The 24,535-nt window shown below is 39.0% G+C and overlaps 1 protein-coding gene across 4 annotated transcripts; it reads right to left on the bottom strand.

Moving 5' to 3' along the window:
* Positions 1-138: 138 nt before the first annotated feature.
* LOC117242971 lies at positions 139-24,429 on the bottom strand. Of its 4 annotated transcripts, none has more exons than XM_033510045.1 (4): positions 23,923-24,429; positions 9,252-9,338; positions 6,562-7,619; positions 139-3,355 (listed from the first exon to the last, which is right to left on the bottom strand). In XM_033510045.1, the coding sequence occupies exons 1-4, from the start codon at positions 24,171-24,173 to the stop codon at positions 2,163-2,165; spliced, it is 2,589 nt and encodes an 862-aa protein (XP_033365936.1). In that variant the 5' UTR covers positions 24,174-24,429; the 3' UTR covers positions 139-2,162. The 4 variants fall into 4 exon arrangements, with proteins under 4 accessions (XP_033365936.1, XP_033365938.1, XP_033365937.1 ...); XM_033510047.1 differs by lacking the exon at positions 23,923-24,429 and adding an exon at positions 12,335-12,886; XM_033510046.1 differs by lacking the exon at positions 9,252-9,338.
* Between the last annotated feature and the right edge of the window lie 106 nt (positions 24,430-24,535).

Raw genomic sequence — 24,535 nt, 5'->3', positions numbered from 1 at the left:
AACTTAAGCAATGACGAGTATACACGTCGAACGGAGGGCAAATGCTCGCGTTATAAATTTTTTCGGAAAAAGGTAAAGCGAAACGAGGAAGGATTTTAACGACGAAATTGAGAGAAAGGAAAAAAATTGAATTTCTCGTAGATTTCGACTGGTCTTTATTACAAATAAGAGTTTCACAATTTACGCTAGAAGTCACGATGGCAGGTATCCATGTCCCGGAGGAACACTCGGAGCTCTACCATTTTCAGGTTCCTCTGCACACTCCGTCTAAATAATATCAGAATAATTCGATCTGGTTCGCTGTGCCGATCGAATCACATAGTTGAGAAGCTCTCGAAGCGGCTGTCGATTTCGTGCAAACCTATCCTAGCGATCGATAGTGTCTTTTTAACTGGGAACGTTTCTATATACAAACGTCGATCTAGTGCTTAGGATACCCTGCAAGCAATAAATATTAAACGAGGCTAATTTGTTTTGGCGGTGAGAACGTTCGCTACCCTCACTCTCGTGGAAATAGAAAGTTAAAACAAGGCACTTTATCTTCGCTATGGTGGCTACCTATTTCTACTATTAGAAGTATAGTACGTGGAATTGTTTAACCAACACGGTTCCTTTCGCCATAAACTGTCAAATTAACCCACTAAAGACTACTCGTTTGAAATATGTATATATATATATATATGTTTTGTTGTTTGTTTTTGATCGAAGTAAATCATTGAATTCCATTTTTTAATGTCGTGGTTACGAAATGAAATTCCAAAGATTCGTTCGATTTTTCTTCTTCATTTGCCTATATCCGGCAAATTGGTCTTTAATGGGTGAATTTACGGGAGAATTAACAGGAATTAAATGGCATCGCTAAATCTACGAAGTTTCGTTCGAACACTGATGCTTTGCCAGGCATGGACGTAACTGACGTATCGATGACTTCAGTCAGAATATCGTTAATTTAATACCTTAGCGTTCGTGCGTGCTAAATTGTAAAAATATACCTTTCGATAGTTTGCTAGGTACTTTTGTTACATCTAGTCGATCATTATACCTAAATCTATCGAATATGCTGACTTTAGATAACTTAATCTTAAATTCTGAATTGCTTGATAATTTTCATTAATGGAATCTCCAAGATCTTCGATATTTCAGTTCTCAAGTTTTAATTAAAATGACGGTTAATTATATAATTAATGGTTAGAGCGTCGTATGCTTCGTTTTCGAAACTACCTCGTGAAGCGTTTTCAGCCAAGTTCTCGAAAGCCTCGTCGTTCGAACAAAAACGATTATATCCACGTTTCGTTTCTAGAAGATTAATTTTACTAAATTCAACGAGCAATTTCACTGACTCTTTTAATTATTACACATGGAAGCTTCTAACCGACCTGCGGTTTAGTGTAATTTACAAACATCGTAAAATAGCAAAAATAATTGTCCGCATATCTTCTACTTAATTTATAGAATATAAATTCACAGATACTTATAATATATAGTTGGAAAAGTTACGCGTTTTAAGCCGTGACTATACAGAAGAGTGATAAACGCTTAGCGGTGAGCGATAAGAAGCACAGCGATGAAATACGTGACGGCTGAACGATAGAAAATAAATGAGAATAATTTTGATTTATTTTCTATCCCTTAGTCGTCGCTTGTTTGTTGTGGCTCTGTCGTTTATCACTTTTCTGTATAATCACTGCCATACACGAAGAATGTCTATACGGAAACACATTGGTTACTTTCTCAACCCTCAGAACACAATGAACTACGCGAAACTAATTGAAAGTTCTTATTCCACGAATTTGTTGAATTCCTCAGAAATTTGTCAAAATTTATTTCGTATATCTACCTTTTATAAAAAGTTCTCTTGCACGATAATTTACCAATTAACAATATTAATTCTTAGATTCTTACAATTACGTGCGTTCAGCTTCACGTCGAACGAAATAGTCGGACGACTTGTAATCTGTAAAATTCAATTTGCGACTTGTAATCTGTAAAATTCATGCGTCCAGCCGCAGCTGTGTCCAATATCATTGATGCTCGAGGGTTGAATAAGACCAATCACGACTCTGATGCCGCTTTGGAAATACGTAAAACGCAATATTCTGTACAACACAATTGCACTGGCACTTGGAAGCGATATGTTTCACTAAGAGAAAGGCACACTTTGCTCAGACGCTCGTGTAAGGGACCGTCTGCTTCGCGGCAATATTCTTCTCGCCAAATTTACGAGAACCATTCTCACTAACTAAATTCTTGGACTCCTCGCTATCCAACGAGCTATTATCACTGTTAGGTCTCGATAAAACCTCGTTCACATCCTGAAGCTGCGCATTCTCGTAACTCCTTCTATTTCTTGCGATCACAGGTTCGTTGGGAATTTTTAGATCCTTTCTAACGCACTCCGGGCTGCAATTCCACTGCATTCCATCGTAGAAGCCAGATTCCGGCGACAGATCGGATACTGGAGAGATTGGTAACAAAGTCGATGGAACTGGTGACTTTATAGCAGGAACGTAGTCGTTCGGCGATAGATCAGGATCCGACAGCGAAGTGTTCTTGTCTTTAGCTAATATCTCCTGTGGCTGACACGATTTCGAAGGTTTTTCTATTTCTATCATCAACCTGTCGTCGTTGGAGTTCAATCTTCCTCTGGCGTCCACTTCTTGGGGCTCCCTGCATCCTTTTACGTAGATGGCCTTCCTCGTCGCGTTTAAATACTCTCTGCTGCCCGTGTGTTTTCTATTAACGATGAAATTCTCCCTGTATCCGGTCTCCACCGCGTTCTTGTTATCCAAGGGGATTAATAAATACTTTCTGGACCCATTCAAATTTCTTCTGGACCCATCCAGGGATCTTTTATCTTCTTCCAAGCCTCGAAGAATATTTCTATGATAGAGACTCCTCTTGGAACTGTTCAAAGATCTCTTCTCCTCGTCCGGAACACCGTGTCTCGTGTTCTTCCGATTAGTCGATTTTAGTAACAACGGACTCCCTTCTCTCGATGTTTCTGGCTCTTCGAAGATGATCTCGCGGCTGTTCTTCAGGATCTCCCTGTTCACCGCTTCCGGCAAGTGTTGTAGATCGACGTCACCCATCACCTGGATCCCATCAGCGTCTAAATCGAGAATCTTGTAGTGGCTATGGTCTCGATTTGGAACCGGTGGTCCGTGATACGTCGAGTCTCTGCAAGAATTTCGACAGGTGGTCGCCTCGTCGGCGCTGGTTTCGCTTCTGCCGCTGTCCACGTAGGTTAAATTGTGGTTTGGATGATGATGAGGATGATTTAGGTGTGGACGATGACCGTAGTGGTACTGGCTGTCCTGACAGGACTCCATTAGGAAATCCTCGTCTACTATCATACCTGCAAAATAGTCTTCTACTTAGAGGAATTTCAGCTTTGATCTTTCGAACTTAGCGAGTAGAAATGTTCGTATAAATTTTGATGGATAATCGATATGACGCGTACTTCGATGTGAATGTGTTTAGCTTTGAATTATTTTACAAATTATCTTACGACAACCAACAAATACCACTTTGCTTAACCCTTCGTTTACAAACGTATTTGTTTCGCCCTCCATAGGTAGGTGATTTGTACGTGGAGTTGAAGCTTTTCGCTCTTTTAACTTTGTAAAACAGATGCCCAGGTGTTCGTGTAACGTCTCAGTTACGTATGAAATGGTTAAATGAAATTTTTGTCGAGTCAAATGTCTGAAATATCTTTCGAAAATGACGATGATGAGAAAAGCAGGAATTGGAGGAATTTCGCTTACTGTTTCAGCGATTCAATTTGCTTATGAACGCTTTGCTAAATCCTTTGCTGTCCAGACACTCGACACTTTAGCCTAATTGATCTACACTTAATAAATGACTTTCAAAGGTGTTCGTAGTTTTGGCTGTGTTCTCGTACTTTCATAAGCAATAGTCACATCTGTTTTAATATATTTTTATTAAAAGAAAAGAACGAAATAGAAGGTGAAACTCAACTTGACGTAGAATTGCAAAGGGTTAAAGATGATTTAGTAAATGTGTGGCTCAGCGATAGTTTTGTACATGCACTGAGAGTCAAAAGTGTGTGTACGCTGAAAGGCAAGAAATTTATTTCGGATCTTCTACGCGCATAAATTGAAAATTGGTTGAGAGGAGACGAAGTGTACAGGATTACAAATCAATGATAATCTCACGTTTGACTCTCAATGCGTATGATAGCCCTTTACCAACAACCTTTCGATCGGATCGTATCGCGTAACAATGTTCGACAGGACGTCACGCGATTAAGACAATACCAGAAACAGACACAAGCGTGAGACGGACAAACCAGGATCTCTTATCGAACATCTGAAACTCATCAGCCGCGGAAAATCCGTAGAAAAAACTGCTCGATACGCACTTTGAGACGAGTCGTAGCTTTTTGTGGAATCTTTGGTTTGCCTTAAATTACAGCGTCTGGTGCTTCGCTAACTGGCCACGAGTTGAGTTCTCATTTGGCCAATTATCGAGAGACGTCAACCCTCGTGAAAGCGTTTTAACCCTGCAGCCGCGGGCGACGCGAAAATCGCGTTTTACTTATTTTAACGTCTTAAAGATAAGCAATAAAAATATATGAGATTCGCATGGCAGTCATCGTGTTAATACTAGAACTACTGAAACCATCAAACTGATGTTTATCAAACTTTCTGAAGACATACTGGTATTTTTGCCACGATTAATATTGATTTTTATCTAGGTACAGAAATTTACAAATATAATTATATAGATCAATTCTTTGAAGGAATTTGAATTGGACTGATTCGTACGTAAAATATTTAGGTACATCGTGGACCAGCGTAGTTCTAGTATTAATTTCGGCGAAATTTTTGGCCACGTTATTACGGCGTCGTTTTTTCCATTGTATTGAGAATCTCCTTATGACCTGTACAAGGTATAAATAGACGGCGGAATTTCACGCACTCACGAGAAGTTTAAGGATGCAAAAGTTCACAGAACGAACGTGGTATGCCAAAATATATAAAATATCCAACATTATGATACCTGTTACAAACATTCAACGAAACGAAACAAATCCCCAAGTTCTACTCTTTCAGTCGTATTTGGAAAATTATTAAAAATCTGCAGGAATATCCGCAGTCTACGTATCAATTTCGTCCGCGATTTTCTGTACGAAAAGAAAGAAGAAAAAAATGAAAATCGCCCGCGGCTCGAGGGTTAAGAAGAAGAAAATGTCCGTCGCACTGAGCGGCCACGCGACTTCGGCTCCGCAGTCGACGTGTTAAACACCCGAGCTCTCGTCGATCCATGGAATGTCAACGTGATGTTTCGGTGATCCGTGAGAAGAGTGTCCTTGAGAGGCAAGGAACTCCGGGGCGTCCGCTTGGTTGCTGGTCAATATCACCGGCGCGGATTTCGGCTCGCTAGGAATTTTCCGCAGGCCTCCATCTACGGTATACACCAGCACCAACAGAGTCAGAGAGACATCGAACGAGACCCGTTCACAGAGTCGTCAACACGTGCATATGTACATACAGAAGCTTAAAGCATTTCGAAGCTCAAAGCACGCGAGTCTGGCAGAACAAACAATGGAGGCAAGCATGAGGCAAGCAGGTGGTTTGATATCGATTAGTTTGATTTGCGCGTGCATGCCAATTAACGCAGACCGACCTTGTTGCGTCGTTAGTGGTTATTTTGTAACTCGTTATATTGGCCGACGCATCGCGGAAACTTTTAATTACACCGGACATTCCGCTCTAGTAAATAAAAATTGAATAGGCTGTGTGACAGGACGAGCCTGGTGTCGTTGACGCGTGTCGCAAAAGGACGAGGGCAAATTGCGTGGTTTTACGTTGAATTCCAAGTATGCAATTCTAATTTATTTTAGATAGTATTAGACGTGAGAGGTGTGTGCGGTGGGAGAGTAGCGAGACTAATAAGAAACAAGATGTATCGATGTGGAAGATAAGTCTTTCTTTCGTTTATTTCTTGCAAAATGATTTTTAAAGAACGGCTTAAGATAGAAAGATAATTCATCGTTCGAAGATACGCGACTACTTCTGATATTCGCCACAAGAAGAAGCCGCAAAGCGGAAAGAACGCAAGATGAAAAATAACGTTATTCGCTATTTCTTGTTTTTAGTAGCTCCATGAGCTACTTTCATTATATTCTCGTGTCCGACTTTTTCATTTAATTCGCGAATTCCGTGTAGGTTTGTGAATTGTAGAATGTTCCAGTTCGAAACTATTCAGTACGCTATATAATGCTTCGTTTCCTTGTTGGACAACATTGGTAATCGTACTTTTAAATGTACAATGTATGCCAACAGAGATTCAGTCTCATTACTCTTACGACACCGTGTGATACGAGATGAAGGGAAGATCTAGTTAGCCAAAAATCTAACTAGCTCACCGCTGAATCTAGATACAAATATTCGATCCTTTCTTTTCACGTCAAACTCATTTCGAAAGAGAAGAGAACTAAAAAAAAAAGGGCTAAACAGATAACACAGGTAACACACAGAAACTACGTTCTATTCAATGCCAAGTGTATCCATTCTCTAGAAACCTGCAACCACTTACCGTTCCCATGACGAAGTTCTTCTTGTATCTTGTAAAACTCCGCCAGCTCTCTACTAGAACACAGAGGCGTTCCGACCTGCGTGGTATTGTTGAACAAGGAGTAATCCACTTCGTAGCCCTGTCTCTCTTTCGAGTACGTGACCATGGGCTCGAACCTGTATCCCCAGAGGATCTCTTGTGGCAAATAACTAGATCTGGCCTGAGTGGTTTGTCCTGTCGATTCTATCGTTCCCTCGAGGATCGCCACAATCTCGAACCTCTCCGTCAGCATGTCCTCGGCGGACATGTTGTAAAACGGCGACTCCGCGTTGATTTTGTGAACGATCGTAGTGGGCCAGATGAAGAACAGGTTACCATTCTGACCATCGGTGCCTACGGCCAGCTCCTGTTGGTTCTGTGACAACACTTCGCCCTCCTTGGTGGTCCTGGTCCTTATCAATTGGGCCCTAATGGCAGCTCCTATTATGTGACTTTTCCTCATATCGCCGACTCGGAACATCAAACAGAGCTCGCCGTCCCTCTGACAGATAACAGCGTTCCGCGAGAATAGCAACGTTTGAGTTCTCTGCTTGGGCCTGCTCATCTTTGCGAACACTATGCCCACCATGAACGCCTGGATCATCACACCGACGATGCTCTGGATGCACATAACGAAGATCGCCTCAGGACATTCCTCGGTCGTGACACGACTTCCGTAACCGATCGTGTGCTGCGTCTCGATACTGAACAGGAAACAGCTCGTGAACGAGAAGATATTGTTGATGCAGGGTGTCCAGTTGTTGTCTATTTGATACGGGGGCAGGTGGTCTTTTTCAAAGTCACCGTGGCTGAACGCGATGAGCCACCAGATGACCGCGAAACCTAGCCAGGAGAGCACGAAGCTCAGGCTGAAGCACAGCAACATCCATCGCCATTGAGTGTCGACCAGGGTCGTGAATATGTCCCGGAGGAAGCGCAGGGAACGCCTGGAGATTCGCGACTGAAGGACGTTGCACTCGCCGTTTTTTAACACGGCGCGACGACGTAGCTTCCGCGTTGGCCATGCTCTGTACCGGCTCCTGAAAATTACAATTCTGACGGTTGGTACTTGGAAAAAGGAACTTCGCTTTCATTTGCTCGCAGATTTGTCTTTCATAGGTTCTTATCGCGCGTAGAATTCTTTTAATTTTTAGCGAATTAGTTCGACTTTCGTCGAACGAAAAAGAGATAAATTTTGTAAATTTAACAAAAATTCTATTTCCGATTTCTTTCGAATTTTCATTTTATTGGATCGCTCGGCCATGCTGGATCAGGGAAAGGTAAATTTTGGAAATACGTCGAAAATTTCAAAGTTGGTCTTATGTCCTAAAATTATATAGATTCCTGTCGCGAGCACGAGAGGAACAGAGGCGATTTTCAGCGCAACTGGTAACGGAACTTGGAACAGATTCCTTGTAATGGTCATTGATTTCAGTGGATTATTCTTACGATAGGCATTTGACACGATAAAAGTTCGTGACGAGGCCGTTTGACAAGGTGATTGTACTCTTTATAAGGACGAACACGTTTTTGATTGAGAAATCTGATCCTATACGTCGCTACGTATTGACCCACTTAAAGATAGAAGTCAGGTATATTCCTGAAACTTGATAGCTTTTTAATTAATCTTAAGCAATCAGACAGGCATCAATCGATTTTTATGCTACGTCGTATCATTCCTTTAACGATTATCGGCTTCGAGATTCAGCAAAATAACGATTACGTCTGCGCATCGATTATTTAACAATGACGTTGCTTTCCGCGAAAGCTACTTGACGATAGAGATCGTAAATCATTCGCGCAGAACTGAATCTCGGTTTCGATTATCTCGACACGTGGTAACACGTGTAGCGTACTATTTTTTTTTTTCTAGCAAAATAACCGCGAGGGAATAAATTATTTCTTCGAGCGAGATGCTCTACGAAATTCTCATCAAGGCCTCGTCGACATTTGTACACGCGTCGTAATATATTCTCCGCGGAGATCTTGCCGGATTTGAATAGCAAATTTCAGCTGATCATATTGTTCTTCTGGTGTCAATCGATCGTTACGCACCCATCGCGTTCCTTATTCGACACGAATCTTTATGAAAATTCTAGCAGAGATTCGCGCGCGATAGACGATTTGCAAATTGTGATTTTTGCGACGTATTTTGCGCGATGTATACATCTGGCGGGATTTAGACATGCATTTTTATTATGCTAAGCGGATGATCGTCTGTAGCGGAGATGGCGAACGATGGAAAATTTTATCGTCAAGTTTGTCTCCAGCGTATGGTATTTCCCGTATTGTTAACGCGACAATTTTGCCCGCAATGCTCGAGATTTTATTTTTTATTCGTGTAACAATTTTATTTGATCGAGAATTTTCGCACGAGTTTTCATTTTTCTTTTTTTTCGTTCCGAATGCCCGAGATTTTATCTTCTGTCTGTGTGAAAATTTCTTTCCACCGTACGATGTTTTATTCTTTAGTTGCGCGAATATTTCTGCTAATCGTCCTAATTTGTATTTCTCTGTCGTTTCGCGAGAAATACCCACGATGAATCTGTTCGTGTTTCGTGTTATCGCAGATTTTGACGGAAGTTGTTCGATGATCGATGGATGACACATGTTTGATCGCGTTCCGGTACTGAATACTTTCTCAAATTTAACGTTTCAAGAAGAATACTCACGATGGATTTCTTCGCATTTTACGTGATCCTTCCTGAACCTTTCCATGACAAACTGTCAATCGTTGCAAAAGTTCACCAACTATTTCTCTTCAACAGATGAAACACACGACAATTTTGATCACAAACTCGACACATTTATCATAAATCATTTACACCGTTTTAAAACTTCACTCTGAAATTATCATATCCCGAAACAGACAGGCAGCCGTTCTCATTAGTGGCAACAGTTCACAAATCAACTGAATCTTCACCGAAAAAGTGAAAGAGAAAGAAAAAGAAAAAAAAAAAGATAATTTTGACAATCCCTAGACAACTCGACCAATTACTTTAACGCCGTCGATAAATGACACGCTTGCCACTTGTCTCTGGTGCTTCTGTCTATTTAAAGCGCGTCGAAGAAGCGTGTTTAAGGAATTTCTTAATCAGTCAGCGATAACTCGAACGAACTGCGATGCTTACACGATTCGAGATGCAAAGTCGACAGGAGCGATTTCATCATTCGTCGCTGTGAAAACTCGCGAAAATCGTGCGAAAAGCGGCCACAGCTGCACAGAACCAACAGTAGAATATATCGACGCGACCAGTTCGATGATCTGTCTGAGACCTTCGCGCTCGCCACCCTTTCATATGGCCAAAAGGAAGTCGCCATTTTGACTCCGTACGATAACCGAGCAACTGTTATCTACCAATTTATTTATTGCCACGCGTAAATCAATCGCCGACACACGCGGTGAACTCTGCGGTCCGCGTTTGTTCACCGTTGTGTTGATTCATCTCGCAGATCGATGGCATTTACTAACAATAATTGTAAGGTCGATAATTTAATCGATTAATCTTCTGATAGCGATGAAATTATTGATATCATTAAGATAAACTGTTCGGTGCTTAGAGAAGGCGCGAAAGAACAGCAAAAGCGAGAGGAAAAATGAGCAAAGGAGATACAGGCGATAGTGTGATGGAAGAGAAAGAAATTCATGAAATATTCAGAATCGACGTGTTAAGGATCAAACGATAATAGTTTATTACAACGTTATACATGTCATTGTTATACATTTGTTTAAGTTTCATAAAACTGTGAGATTCAGCGAAAGAAAAGATGTTAGGGGAATGGAATAAAAATTGGAAATTAATCTGTTGATTGGATAGTCTGTCAATAAGGAGATTTTCGATTAATTAGAGAATTAAAAACTAACGAAGATAAATCAAATTTAATTAGGTCGGCTTTAATTCTTGCAAATGTAAATGAAGATTAATGAGTCAATGTTTATTGATTCTCTGACTTTTATATCGCTTGATGACTAAAAGAGAATATCTTAAATTTAGAATGATTTATCCGAGAAATATTTCATAGAATCACGGAATAATTATTGCTATTTAATTATAATAGCCATAAATATAGTCAAAAGTATATTGGACTTTAAAATCCCCTTTTGCTGAAGAATAATTTATCACGTTTCTGCTCTAGAGTCTTCAAATGTACGATGTATGTAGCAGTGATTTATTTTGAATAGAAATCAGACGACGCGTAAAAATATAGAAAATCTATAAATAAAGAAATTATTATGACAAAAGAATTAGCAATTCGTATGACGAGTTAACTCGTCTTCTTTGCTTAACAGGATAAGAGTAATCGAATCTTATCCAAGCTTAGGGTACTTGACAAGGTTAGATCATCGTAAATACGATATTGCACGACCTCGAATAATTCGTCTAGATATCGTCGATTGATCTAAGTTCTATCGTTATCGGGAAGAGACGATAAGGAATAGTTTACAACAAAGAAATTTCTATAATTTTATGCTGCAGAGAAGGTACGAAGTAAAATCATCGAAACAGTTTGATCGTCCAAATTGAAGCTCGACGATGAATTTCAAGGTTATTTGCCAGTTTTCTTCCGAAATATTCAACGACTAGCAAATAAGTACGCGTTGAATTAACACCTGCGTGTATGGTAGCATACCGTTTTGTAAAATATTAATTATTTAGAATCGATAAATATTTTCTCAGCAAATTATTAATAATTTTCAAATTGATCGTACATCCGAGATCGTCGTTCTGTCTACTGCACAACCGATTGAATTTTGGAAATCTTATATTAATAGAATCAGTGAAGTTTCGAAAGTCGCGAATTTATATCATCGATGAAATTTTAGAAATAAAAGGAACAACACTACGAGTTATCCGACTAAGATTACACGAATCTACAGAAATTTGTAATCTAATCGACTCGCAGCTTGCCGATTTATTAATATCATTGCTTACCAAATGCTAATTATTATTATGCTGTTGTCAATAGTTACGGAACAGGATCAAGTATTTGCACATTAATTCACAAGCTAACTGCGGAATTTAGTTTTAGAAATCTCTCGTGAGCTTAAGTCGTTGAGTGCGTGAACAAATACAAGCGAAGACGAGTATACTCGTCAAATGCAGTTAACTGGCTTACAAAAACAACGGATGGCCCGAGACTTTTGCACAGTTTCGCACAGTTTTGGCAGTCCGAAAATCGCACTGGTGTAATTCAAGATTTCGAGAATTTGGGCTTTGAATTTGAATTCCAACTCCGAAATAGCATCGCTGCATTATTTTCACAATAAATCAATTTGTATCCTCATTCTCCGTCTGCATACGTTTCCGTTTGATTTGAAAGAATGCGACGAATCCTTCATGACGATAAACAAACGACGTTATTTCTATGAAAGACGATAGCGGACTGACCTACGCCACTACTACTTTTTAGCTTACTACACAGTAGCATCTCGTTCGCGAAAAATTCAGCGAGCAACGTCTGCACACAAGTATTTATTAGGTGTTTTCGTAATTGTGTCCTCGTTATTCGGATAATTGGGACGGTTGGGGTGACCGGTTGGAATATAATCGCTTATCGAATTAACTTGTCAGTCGTAAATAACAGCGCAGAGACAGAAGTGGACGAGAAAGACTGCGTTCGTCGATGCGTTATTAATTCACCGGTCGTTAATGAATAGCTAATCCCACGATTCTAGTTATTAACTGGGAAGCCAACTACGCAGCTCGATAACTCTTCATATCGAATAAATTCAGATTAGAGTGTGTCATTTTACCTGCTTTTAAGCGATGGAGTCTTGGACATTTTTACTATAACAGGTGTTGTTTGTTCCGACGATGGCAACAGATTTTGTTTCTCGTCTCTGTCCGGCGAGGATGATTTCACGCTCGAAATTGGATCTTTTGGAACGTCTCCGTTCATGTTTGCTTCTTCTTCTCCTTTTTTTCCTTTGATACACACGCGTTAGCTCGCGTATTCGGACAATACTCTACCTCGAACAATATTTTCCATTCGAGGACAATAGCGTACGACGTTGTTCCCGTTTTATTCGAAAGATTTATTAGTTTGACGAAGAGGTTCTAGACACTCGGATAATCAGATTTGTGACATACGATTGCACGCGCACGTGATATTAAACGACACGCTTCGACGTAGCTGCAATTTCTCATTTCTTATCGCGAACGAAGAAGGATCAGTGGCGGAAGGATTTTTTCACATCGTACAAACATTTCTCTGTGTCACGATCTTAAGGTTTCTTGCGCGATTGTAGATAACACACACGTACAATTTATCGATACGCGCAGAAATTTCTACGTGTACGCTCGGTTTAATATAATTTGCAGATGCTTCAAATGTCAATTTCGAACTTGAAAGTTAATTTTGAAAATCTCGATTTTCCTGTTACCTTGCACGGCCCTTGGAAAATTTGACGATCTTTACATCAGTATCAATTTCTATGCTCGCAGCAATAATTTCAATAATCTTCCGTTTCTTTATCAAGCTAAGTTTCAACAAATTCAACGATTGTAAAATTCCCTTTGATTTTGACGAACACGATAGCTACTATCGGAAACGATAGTAGGAATGAATTCCCAGTGATTGCAGCGATAATTCTAACAAGTTACTATCTTGTCAAATAGTTCAGCGATCGCGAAAAATCCTCTCACGTCGCAGAATGAACCTTCGATGATCGCTGCAAACGCGAAGCGTTGAAATTAATCAAAGGGAAGGCAATTACTTCTTGTCCCGATTGGTTCTCGTTCCACGTAAGTCTTTCACTTATCGTCTTAGATCTCGCAGTTACTCGTTTCGTTAACCACGATCAGACTAAAGAGAGTTTCTCGTACACTATTTGACAACTATGAACACAGCTGAGAAAACTCACTGGCAATCGCATTTGCTCTTCAACCGTTGCTCTTAGAATTGATTCCCAAAAACCAAGCGCACGTCATCCATCAATTTCTCTCTGATTATCCAATGGTAATTCCATTAAATCTTTCTAATCCACTTTTAAACCCGACAGGATCTGTCTGTCTTAATCGAGTTGAAGATTTCTTCAACAAAGTGAAATTGTATTTTCTCTTGGATAATCACGTTGTTCTTTACTAAGATTTCGTTTCGTTTTATGGCCTGTTATCGTTCGAACGGAAGACACGCGATGTACGCGGAAGAAACGAATGGTTGGGTGAATAGGTGTCGAGTTTGATGATGGAGAATCTACTGATGTACGAGCAATGATGTAGGACGTCTTATACGAGCCAACACCTGGCCAGTGGTCTCCACTTATCAGCTACTAACAATAACGTTTGCTCTTTTCATTTGCGAGAAAATGGCCTGATTACGTCACGCGGAATGTTTCCCTTGTTTTTTGCCTTTTTTTTTCTTTTTTCTTTATCAACGATATCGCGATTCTTTGCAACGGCGCCTTCCCTCTCAAACTTCTCTTTCTTCAATCACGATTATTTCTAAAAATTCTACGAATTCTTAAGCAACACTGTCTCTGTATTTTACACTTCTTTTCATATTTACTTCAATTCCGATCCAACACTGGAGTAAGCGCACTGTTTTTACCGTTCTCGTAGATTTATCCAGCAAACAGATGGAGAATTTCTCTTGTAATTAAAAATCTGTTTAAGCTTCGAATCAACATTGGCCTACGAACGATTCCACCTTCCCGATACCTTTGCAAACTTACGGAGCAAATGAAGCAAAGAACTTTTCCTACAAATACACGTCGCGACCAGCGCTCGATGCCAAATCACAGCCCTCGAATTTCAGACTTTTGATCGAAAATTGATCCACCGCCTTTTATGCACGTTCGAGCATCGTTCACGATTCGCAAAAGGCACCTAAAATCTACTTTCTTCGATTGTTATTGGCACGACGAAAGCGCGAATCTCATCGGCGACTCAAAACGACGTTCATGTGATACACTGGATGTCTTCTTCAATTGGCACTATCTGTTTCTCGTTTATAGCGTGGTGCACTCGGTTCACCGATAACATTTTCGACGAGACCGACATCGCGAAGCGTTTGACTACAACGCCAGCAAATCAAGATTTGTTCCACTGACTTCGTTTGACTGACTCGAAAAGTCCGGGAGCATGTCTTATCACCGAGCAGCCATCTCCTTATCGGCGTCGCGTCGTTCTTGGCGAACCATCGCGAAATCGCTGATTGCACGCAAACGCCCGAGCTCGAGCTTGTGAACCGAAAGCGTACGCGTTACTTGCGAAAGCAAACTTTTCCGCGAATTATCGAACATCTCAGATCAGATTTATCGAGCCGATATCCCGAGTCGAAAATCCATAACTCAGATTTATCAATCCGCGTTGGAACAAGTCGGTGTTTGTCGACGTACGAGGAGGTTGTCCCATACGGAGATTGTGTGGACGTTTGTTACGGAAAGACTGCAACTCGCTGGACATTCCTTTTTACGAGCTTGATACTTCGAATTTATGAGTTTGACGCCTCTTCGCTGTTGATTAATATTTTTTATTAATTTCTTATTCATTTGCACATTGATCATTGTTTTTTCCACTCTAGTCGATAAGCTATTTTTAACAGGCTTTCCGAGTTTCATACTCTTTCACCGTTGATTAATATTGGAACGATATTGGTTTTCTTTCTATTAATTTTTGTTATTAATTTGAAGATTAACGATTTTTCGACTCCAATCGACAAGCTATTTTTAAAAGGCTTTCCATGTTTCATACTCTTTCACTGTTCATTGATATTAGGAAGATATTCGCTTTGTTTTCACTGTTATTAATTTTGAGGTTAACGATTGATTCTTCCATTTCTCAATCGATTTTTTATGTTGCTAATGAGCACACTTCTGATAAAATTAATGTTGCTTTTTATTGAGGTCAAAATATGATTATATATAATATAGGTACTTTTATCTTTAGCCTCATCGATCATCGTTTTAATAATAATTATCTATATAGTATTTAACGTATATAGTGTACTTAGGTTTGGTTAAATATTTCATCAATAACGTGGTTAGATATTTAATCACATTGCAGCTGATTTCTTCGCTGTTAACGCTTTGATGGACACTTTGACACGCTTATCTTTTTAACTAATATCAACTATCGTCCAGGAATTTAGAATGAATTGAAACGTAGGGAGAAATTATTTTTGAAACTTTACTTTCGAATTTGCTGATTATTTATACTATCTATTGGTGTTAAATAAAATTGGGAAAATAAGTCGCATGTGTTTTGAGATATTGCACACTAATTACAAATATCTTCGAATAATACAATTGAGATATTCACAAGAAGTGGAGTTGATCGGTTTGACCTTTGAGATTTGTTCTTCTATTTGTGCAATGCAGAAACAATAAATGAACGATAAATAGGAACAAAGAGAATTTCATTAACACATCGAATTGAAATTTAAAATAGGAAAATAATATACATACATGCGCAAGTATTACATGGGAAATAAATTCGGATGGTATCTGGGTTAATTAAAATCCAATATCAATGACGTTTTATTGGCACTGATAAGGGAAATATCGTGAGAACCGAGAAAATTATAGGTCTGAATTTCTGGCGTATGATATAAAAATAATGGAACTAATTAATATAATTTAGAGAGCATCCAGCTCGTCCAAAGTTTCGTCCCCGTATGTTTGCCAAGATATCAATCACGATTCAGATTTATTTTCAAATCAGATCGAGTTATCTCTTTCTCTTTAGCTGATTTATCAGCTTCGTCTGTCTCCGTACAAATATTCCGAAAGATATAAAATGGCAAAAAGATTAATCTTAAACGTGATTCGAGTACAGTTTTTATCTAACATCTAATCGTATCTTTCATTTTTTATTTACGGTATTATTGGTAAAAATATTTCTGCAGATCAATGTACCGATTTTTTCCTCGATTCTCCTGCGATTTTTGTACGAATCCAAGCTTCCATGAAAACAATTTGGCAGTAGTCGTTGTAAGAAATACGAACCGGAAGGGCTCGATCAACACCGGCAACGTTGAATCGCCATTAGCTGTTAGTAATTTATTCGGTGCGCATTATAATGGTGCTATCCCATAGCAGAAGAGGTCGTATCGTTTGTAGGCGTCAATTGAGAACGGTACTAATTCCGGAGTACGACAGCTCGAAAGCATGTCCTCACGTGTGTTTGTCCAACTTTGCCAGCGAAATATTCGATCGAACTCCTCCAAAAAATATTAATCCCACGAGTACACAAAATATTTCAAATATTCCTTTTTGCTGCAAACAACGGAATTTAATTTTCTATATGGAATGAGTCAGAAGAGGTTCTGACTCATTTCGAATTACGTGTACACGACTTGTTGGATAAAAAATAACACCAACAGTTAGTTTTTTTTTTCTTTTTGTTAATTTATATTTCTACGTAGATACGAGGGTTGTTTTGTAAGTGCAACGTGAAACCCTTTGATTAATTGAGTAATTCAAAGGAGATAATAAATGCAATTCGTTTACAAATAATTTAAGGTGACAGAATCGGCAATTCACCTTGTGTCACCGTATGTCGTTTATCCAAATTAGTCGCGACATATTCACAGGGTATCAGATACTGAACTTCGTTTCATGAATTTAAATGAACGCTGAAAAATATTCATTAAGCTGCCAGAACATCCTGGTGACGACTAATTGCATGCAAATCGAGTCTCCGAACAGGTTTCGCGAATCAAACGGAAAATCTCGTTCTACTCGATAGTTGGTTCCATCATAGTTGACTAATTACTTACAACGTAATACACGACAGTGGCGACTATCAATCGACAGATACAATTTCAGAATGAGAAAAAAGAAAACGAATCAGTCTTGTAGATATCGGCATCGGCATCCATTATATTTTTTCTTTTTTCAATTTCACGTTTTTCTTTCGACACATCCATTAGGTTCAATTAATCGAGTTATTTTACAATACAGTATCGAGCATTAATCGACAAATGCAATTAGAAATAGGAAAGAAAACAGAAGCAATAAAAGCAACGGATGTAGGAATTCCGCAAAAGGACACGATTTCAAGTTATTTCGATTTGATATTTTTCTTTCGAGATATATATCAGGTATTCGACCAAGTCGTTTTATTGAAAGAATAACACGTACTCTACAGAGACATGCAGTATTTCACGAAAGTATCTGAAAGCACCTATAAAAACCTTTGACGAACGTGTTATGTGTTTTACTTGAAACATTTTCAAATTTTATCGTCCTGCAACGACATCACCTCTTTTAAATTTCGAAGTTAAGAAGCTAAATAAAGAGGAATCTCTATCGAAAACTCGGTTTCGTTTCAAATTTTTCAAATATAATCACAACTGGACTGCGGATTTTTACGAAGAAATGGCAGCTACGTGTTAATTTCTTTCGTCTACTACAAAGTACTTTATTTTGCATATTGTACATATATATATATATATATATATATATTTGTATATCATATGCATTGATATTTTTATGATATCGTAATTATCCGTAAATTGTGTTTTATCTTATGTTCACAAACTATGCGAAACTGAGTCCGATTTCTAGATCATCAAGTTGAAATAGATAAATATAATACAATACCATGCGCATTCTCCGCGATTTTCCATCCGCAAATTTCCAATAAGTCCGTAAAAATTCGCAGTCGGATCGTGACAAACCTGTCTCGCTACGGTATAGCAATAAGCCTTTAAAAATTCGTTTCATGTAACACCCATAATGCAATACATTCGTGAAATTTTCCTACGACAAATCTCGAAATATTTTCGCCAGACACCGTGTAAAATACAGAATGAAGCCACTCGACGAAAAGAATAATACGTATTCTACCTCCTTCGAACAAAACCAACCAACTGTTTCGTTTCTCGCGACGTTAGCTCGAGCGAGACGCGACGAATCTCGTTCTTCTTCCGACAGAAACGCTCGATCTTGCCGGACTCGACATGACGAAGCTGGCCAGCTTCCGGTACACAATTTTCGAGGCGTTTCCCGACGCGGATTAAAACCAGCGCGTTAATATCATCGGGTGTACGCACACTGCGGGTCGAGCTCTTATTGCGAGCTGTCCAACCGCACTGTCCACGGCTTCGATAACGAGCTTTTAATTAAACTAACGAGATCGGACGAGTTGCGAGCTTCGGCCTCGCGAAGATTTTCATTTTCGATCGCGGCTACCTCGAGTGTGGAATTTTTTCCCGAATTTTCACACGACGATTATCGTAGCAGCAGGATTTCCTCGCTTCGGAAACGGCGCGCCGGTTTTAACATGAGACCGAATTATTTTTCCAGCAGACATTGATTGTGTTAACGAGGCTGGTTAACGCTAGAAGTATGTACATATCGCTGAAGCACAACTAAATCTTGTACGGAAAAAGTTAAAGTAGATATCACAAAGATGTAACAAGGAATTTCTGGTTATAAATTTGAAAGTACTATAGCGTGCTTTATAAAAGTTGCGCATCTGAAGGAAGTCAACTTTTCGAGGAAACTCTTCTTCTTGGAAATTGTCGTGCATGTCTGTTAGATTAATTTCGAGTCGATAATAAAACTGTTGAAATATAGGTAGGTAATTATAAGATTAATAAGAATTAATATAGTATAATATAGAATTAATTAATAATTCCAGATTGCTGAATGATACTGTATATCTTAAAAACGTATTAAAAAGTCTATAATTATCTATAAAACATCTGTGATTGGAATTGCTGATTTTTAGAAACGAAACGCGTGTAGAGACTAGACATGGAAATTCGAGTAATCTCTTGACAATTCCTCGTAATTCGTCCTGTCGCTAGGAATGATTTTTTAAACGGAGATTCTAATTGAACGAGAAAATAGGATAAACTTTCTACGATGCGCGATATTCTAAAATCATTTTAGCTAGAAATTCGTTTTTATTTAGAAGAAGAAAACATCCTCACTGCCATCGGACTGTATAATAATAGAGATTCTAATTGAACCAGACAACAGGTTAGATAAATAGGTCTAAAGATAGAGATTTCTTAGTGGATTTTCTCAGATGTATAATGCTGTTAAGTTATAAATTTTTTCTTATCTAAAATACTTTGGACAGATTAATGATGTTTCTCTATCGCACATCGTATCGATCGCAAGATATCTGTTGCGCGTATAATCCATGCGAATAAATACGGATTAGTTGAGCAGTAATAATTGGATTACTAGTTTCTATCAGTTTAATACGTGTTTTCTAGCATCTTAGATAATACTCGTCTTTTCACACTTGGTAAATACTTGCAAGAAGCTTAACTGTATCACGTTCGAATAAAATAGTAATCCTAGAAATCTTCGATATAGTAATAATCATCGTTGTCATACGTTTCAATTGTTACGTCTAGTTTCGAACAAGAGAGAAATTAAATTCTCTTTTACTCGTCGATGGCATGAAATTTATTTTTGTTACGCGTAACAAGTGGCGCGTTAAAAATCTCGAATACGATAGTATTTTCATTCGATTAAACACAAAATACCGTAACGTTATCTCGAATCAAAAAAATCTGGAAATCTTTTTCTACACTTTGTGCGTTGTTATTCGTCGCCTCATGAAAAAAACCTGAAATTTGTAATTCGTTGCGCACGATGAGACGGAAGTATTTTCGAGAAAATCACGAGCACCTACACAGTCTGGATTGTCTTTCGTCCAGGAAACGGGAAATCCGATACGGCTTGAGAAATCGTTAAGAGTTTCCGCGATTAACTCTCGTTCCGCGATCACCGATTAATTCGTCACTACGGCGACCTTTCGAGATTTCACAAGGTGAATCGCCACGCTCGTTTAACATTTGCCATCTCTTCTTGAAATTAATCGCCGAGCAGGCAATCTCTCGAGCCAGTCAACGAGCAGGTATCGAGTTTTAATACCGACAAGTACACCTTACCACTATTCTAATTAAAGAAAGGAACGCCGTTCGATTAAAGCGATCTTGGCACAGAATTTCTGTTCTAAAGAAAGAATTGCGAGAGAATAGGAGGATTAAAATTCCATTGAACCGTAGAAATTCTTCACGAAACGAATACCTTTTCATCTACCAAGTAATATAGAATTTTATAAAGCACGATCCATTCTCGATTTATTAAGTTATTTACGGCTTGTCGGTTTTCTACGTTCACGTTTTCCAATTCATTTATTTTGGAGATATTTTTCGTTAACGTCGCGCGTGAAATTTTACCCATGTAATTACGATAATTATCGGTTTCTACGTTCACATTTCGTAATTTCTAATTTTGAAGATATCTTTCGTCGACGTTCCACGTGAAATTTTATCGATACAACATGAAAGTTTTTAAATACCTTCGTTGGTTGCTATCGTGTACGTTTAGCGAAGAATTTCCGAAAGTGTTGCAAATTTAATTATCAAGATAGAACGAATATTCTGCCGATATTTTGTCTATTATCTTTGCCCGACTACTTAACACGTCGAATTTCATGCATCTCGTCCCGACATATATTTACATACGCTACGCTATAACGTTTAATTTTCGCAAAATATTACGTTGCATTTCTCCGACGATGTTATCTAAAGCGCTCACATCGTCGACAATTTTTTAGTCTCTGAAATTTATCGCACGTTAGTCGTTCTGAAAAATTTAGTCGAGAGAACGTGAGTCACGAAATGGCAGCGGTAGCAATCGACGCGTTAAACAATGAAAATTCCATCGATCTGTTCCACAAACTACTATTACTACGATATAATTGCGGCTAAAAGTTAATATAAAAATCTCTAGTAAAAATCTCTTAGTCGTCGATATGCTTAATATAGCCATACTTTGTCGTCATTCTTCTTACGTTCGCGTCTCGTAACTTGACAATTTCCAAGACATATTTCTCAAAAGCATTCCGCGTTAGAACGTAATGAGGCGAACGTAAGTAAATTAGCAGCGAAGGTCAGCCGCGTGTTCTTGAATTTTACAATTGTCGCACGTGTAATATGTTTCCAAGTTCTTGATAAATGGGTAGGACGATAGGCTTCGCGATAGGTGAATTAGAGCCAGAAGGGTAAACAGTGGTGCGGCATAGACGCAGTGGATACGGACGTCGTTAGTTAGCCTCGCGATGCTACGCAAAATATATTGCATCCCGTTTACGTTAATAGACTTCTGCCTCGATAAATTCTATCAAACTCGATGATAGGCACACGGCAAATATCCCGGCGTAATAATTATGATGACACTAACGACGATCCAACGTTCTTGTTAACTGCGACTGTTACGGTGGCGGATTAAGGGAAAAACTCGTTCGATGAACGATTACGGAAGATTATAGACTATTAGCAGCATCCAGCTCGCGGCAATCTTATCGAGTTTCTCTATCCTCGTTTTTGTCGATTCTGCTCGATCATTGGGTGCAACGCTCCGCGTACAAGATCGTTCTTAACCGAGCAGCTTTCTGGAAAAACGTCCGTAAGATGAAACGCGTAAATCGCGTAGTTACTCAGCCGCCGTATATCGCATAGCACGGACATACAGCTTCTTTCTTTGGCGGAGTTTCTCGATTACGATATCTCGGAAGGCTGGACGAACGATTTTTCCTTCGAACATTAGAACGAATAAGTTAGAATCGATAAGATAAAATCGGTGAAGTTACTTGGAAGCAGATGATAAAGCGGCAGCGATGGGACATGCGAAGATTTTATCGAAGATTTTGCCGACGAATTACGCTATAAAAATCGAACGTGCTTCCTTTGCTGCTCTTAACGCATTAACGATATCCTGTGCAAACGACGAACGTTGCTTTTGATCATAATCGATGTGGTTGCGATAATTACAAGATGTAGCGTACGTAACGTAATTTGTCATTGGATGAAGAATTTCTGGGAAAATTACGCGTTAAGATGTTGTCGGTACAGGGTGATCGATATTTTCCCAGCATTTTTATTCGATTATTTAATATCCTGTACACAGCATCTGGCGCCAGAAAACGTCGAGAATGGTTTCCTCAAACAAAACGCAACCGGCTTTTGCTCGAGGATGATCCAGCAGAGATAGACTGCCTTGGGAACCGGCCACGTGATTCGCCAACCACCGATGTTTTGTTCGGTAATTGTCGCGTGATTATACTATGCTTTTTTACGGTCACCGATACGTTCGCTCTTTTGTATGTAAAACAGACGTTTCCGGTTTTACACGAGAATGAAATAGCTTTTGGGCAGAGATCTGAATATCCCTAGGATCGTTGCAAGTAACGGCTAGAAGTATCTTTAAAGTTGTCCTTGATTTTAATGACTCGCAGTTATCAGTTATTGGCAAATTTCTACAGCGACGATTTTTGAAAAGGAAGATTGTCTGTTGGTAAAAATAGAACGAAATAACAGTTTCGTTGAAAGATATTATCCTTTCTATGAATTCTAAAGAGTCGATAATTATGATCTTATGTGAAGAAGATTTAGTACGTTTCCTTATGACAATTTCACGTTCAAAGTTTGTTTCTTTCAACGGTAAGTTACAAATTACTAAATTACATTCATTCGAACCAATTTGAGCCATGTATGTACACTAATCTACGTACTGTAGTAATTGGTACGTGTAAGTATCCGTTTTCTACCAGATATACTATAGAATGAAGCCAAATTTCGATACAGGTTATTTGATATCAGGTAACTTGATAAATCCGAACAACGTTTGATAACAACAACGCGATTAAAAGAAAGAAATAATACATAAAGAATATATTACTATATACAAATCATATTTAAATATACAAAAAATATTCTGTTATATCCAGTTAGCTGTTTTTGACGAATATACTCGTCACGGGTATACTCGTTATGCTCAAAAAGCAGTTAGAATTTGCTGTTTAAATTGCAGTTTTAGCGAAAGCTAAAACATATTCGTAAATTTGAAGATGATTTGAATACTTGGAAGACGAGACGAAATAAAACGAACGAATAAGAAATATAAATAATTATTATGAAAGAAATTGTATTTAGTGCACATAACGACATATTTTAGGTACGCACTTTACAAACACATCGTAACAGCTAATCGGATATATAAATTATATACAAATATATAAAAATATACCGGTAAAAGAAATATATACAGGGTGGTTGGTAACTGACGGTACAAGCGGAAAGGAGGTGATTCTACGCGAAAAAAGAAGTCGAAAATATAGAATAAAAATTTTTCGTTTGATGCTTTGTTTCCGAGAAAATCGACTTTGAATTTTCGCTCGGTACGCGTGCACTTTATCACGTCTCGTTACAACGGATCTCACTGTAGATCGTTGTCTCGATGAAAAAATTAAAAAAAAATTTTTTTATTCTATATTTTCGACTTTTTTCTTCGCGTAGAATCACCCCCTTTCCGCTTGTACCACCAGTTACCAACCACCCTGTATATGAATGTACGTGCAAAGAACTTACCTGGTAGAATCTTGCCGACTGACACCACCACCGATGCTGCTGCTCTGGGTGCTGACCCTGACCAGGGTGACGTACCTAGGCAGACTGGACAAGGTTCCCGTGTTCCTTTGTCCTAGTAAGGGTGAGTCGGCTGTGTTCGGGTTGTCTGGGAGTTGCTGGTGGCTTCGAACCTCGTTATCCTTTTCCTCCTCCTCCTCCTCGATGGTACCCGGGAGGCGAAACAGCTTCTGTGGCTCCTCTATGCCACTCATTTCCGCGCTTCACGTGTTACGAATAAACCCCCATTGAGAATGTCAAACTCATCTTCCTACTCACTCTTTCTCCCCCTTTCTACTTCACCTTTTCTCCCTCCCTCTCTCCTTTCTTTCTCTCTTTCTGTCTTTTCCCTTTTTAATTCTTTTTTATCTCACCGATCCGCCTCGTCGACACTCGCTTCTCCGCTTTCCTTCTCGTCACTTTGTCTTTTATCGCTCCCTCTCTTCTTAAGTTCCTTGTACGAAGTTAAATTGGAATCAGGAACGACGACGGGTTTTCTCGTCCCGTGACCAGGATGAATGAAGTCGCTGGATGTGTCCACGCGACGATGACTGACGGCCGTTGAAGAGCAAAGTTC

Source organism: Bombus vosnesenskii, unplaced genomic scaffold (genome assembly GCF_011952255.1).
Source record: "Bombus vosnesenskii isolate JDL3184/JDL3185 unplaced genomic scaffold, Bvos_JDL3184-5_v1.1 scf7180000013265, whole genome shotgun sequence".
In the NCBI taxonomy this organism is placed as follows: Eukaryota; Metazoa; Arthropoda; class Insecta; order Hymenoptera; family Apidae; genus Bombus; species Bombus vosnesenskii.
This window is presented reverse-complemented; position numbering and strand designations above follow the sequence as displayed.

Excerpts from the sequence above, each read along its gene's own strand:
- LOC117242971 (XM_033510045.1), bottom strand. The coding sequence starts at position 24,173 with ATGAGTGGCATAGAGGAGCCACAGAAGCTGTTTCGCCTCCCGGGTACC. Across the intron at positions 7,620-9,251 it reads AAAATGCGAAGAAATCCATC|GAGCCGGTACAGAGCATGGC; the intron begins GTGAGTATTCTT and ends TGTAATTTTCAG. Across the intron at positions 3,356-6,561 it reads AGAACTTCGTCATGGGAACG|GTATGATAGTAGACGAGGAT; the intron begins GTAAGTGGTTGC and ends ACTATTTTGCAG.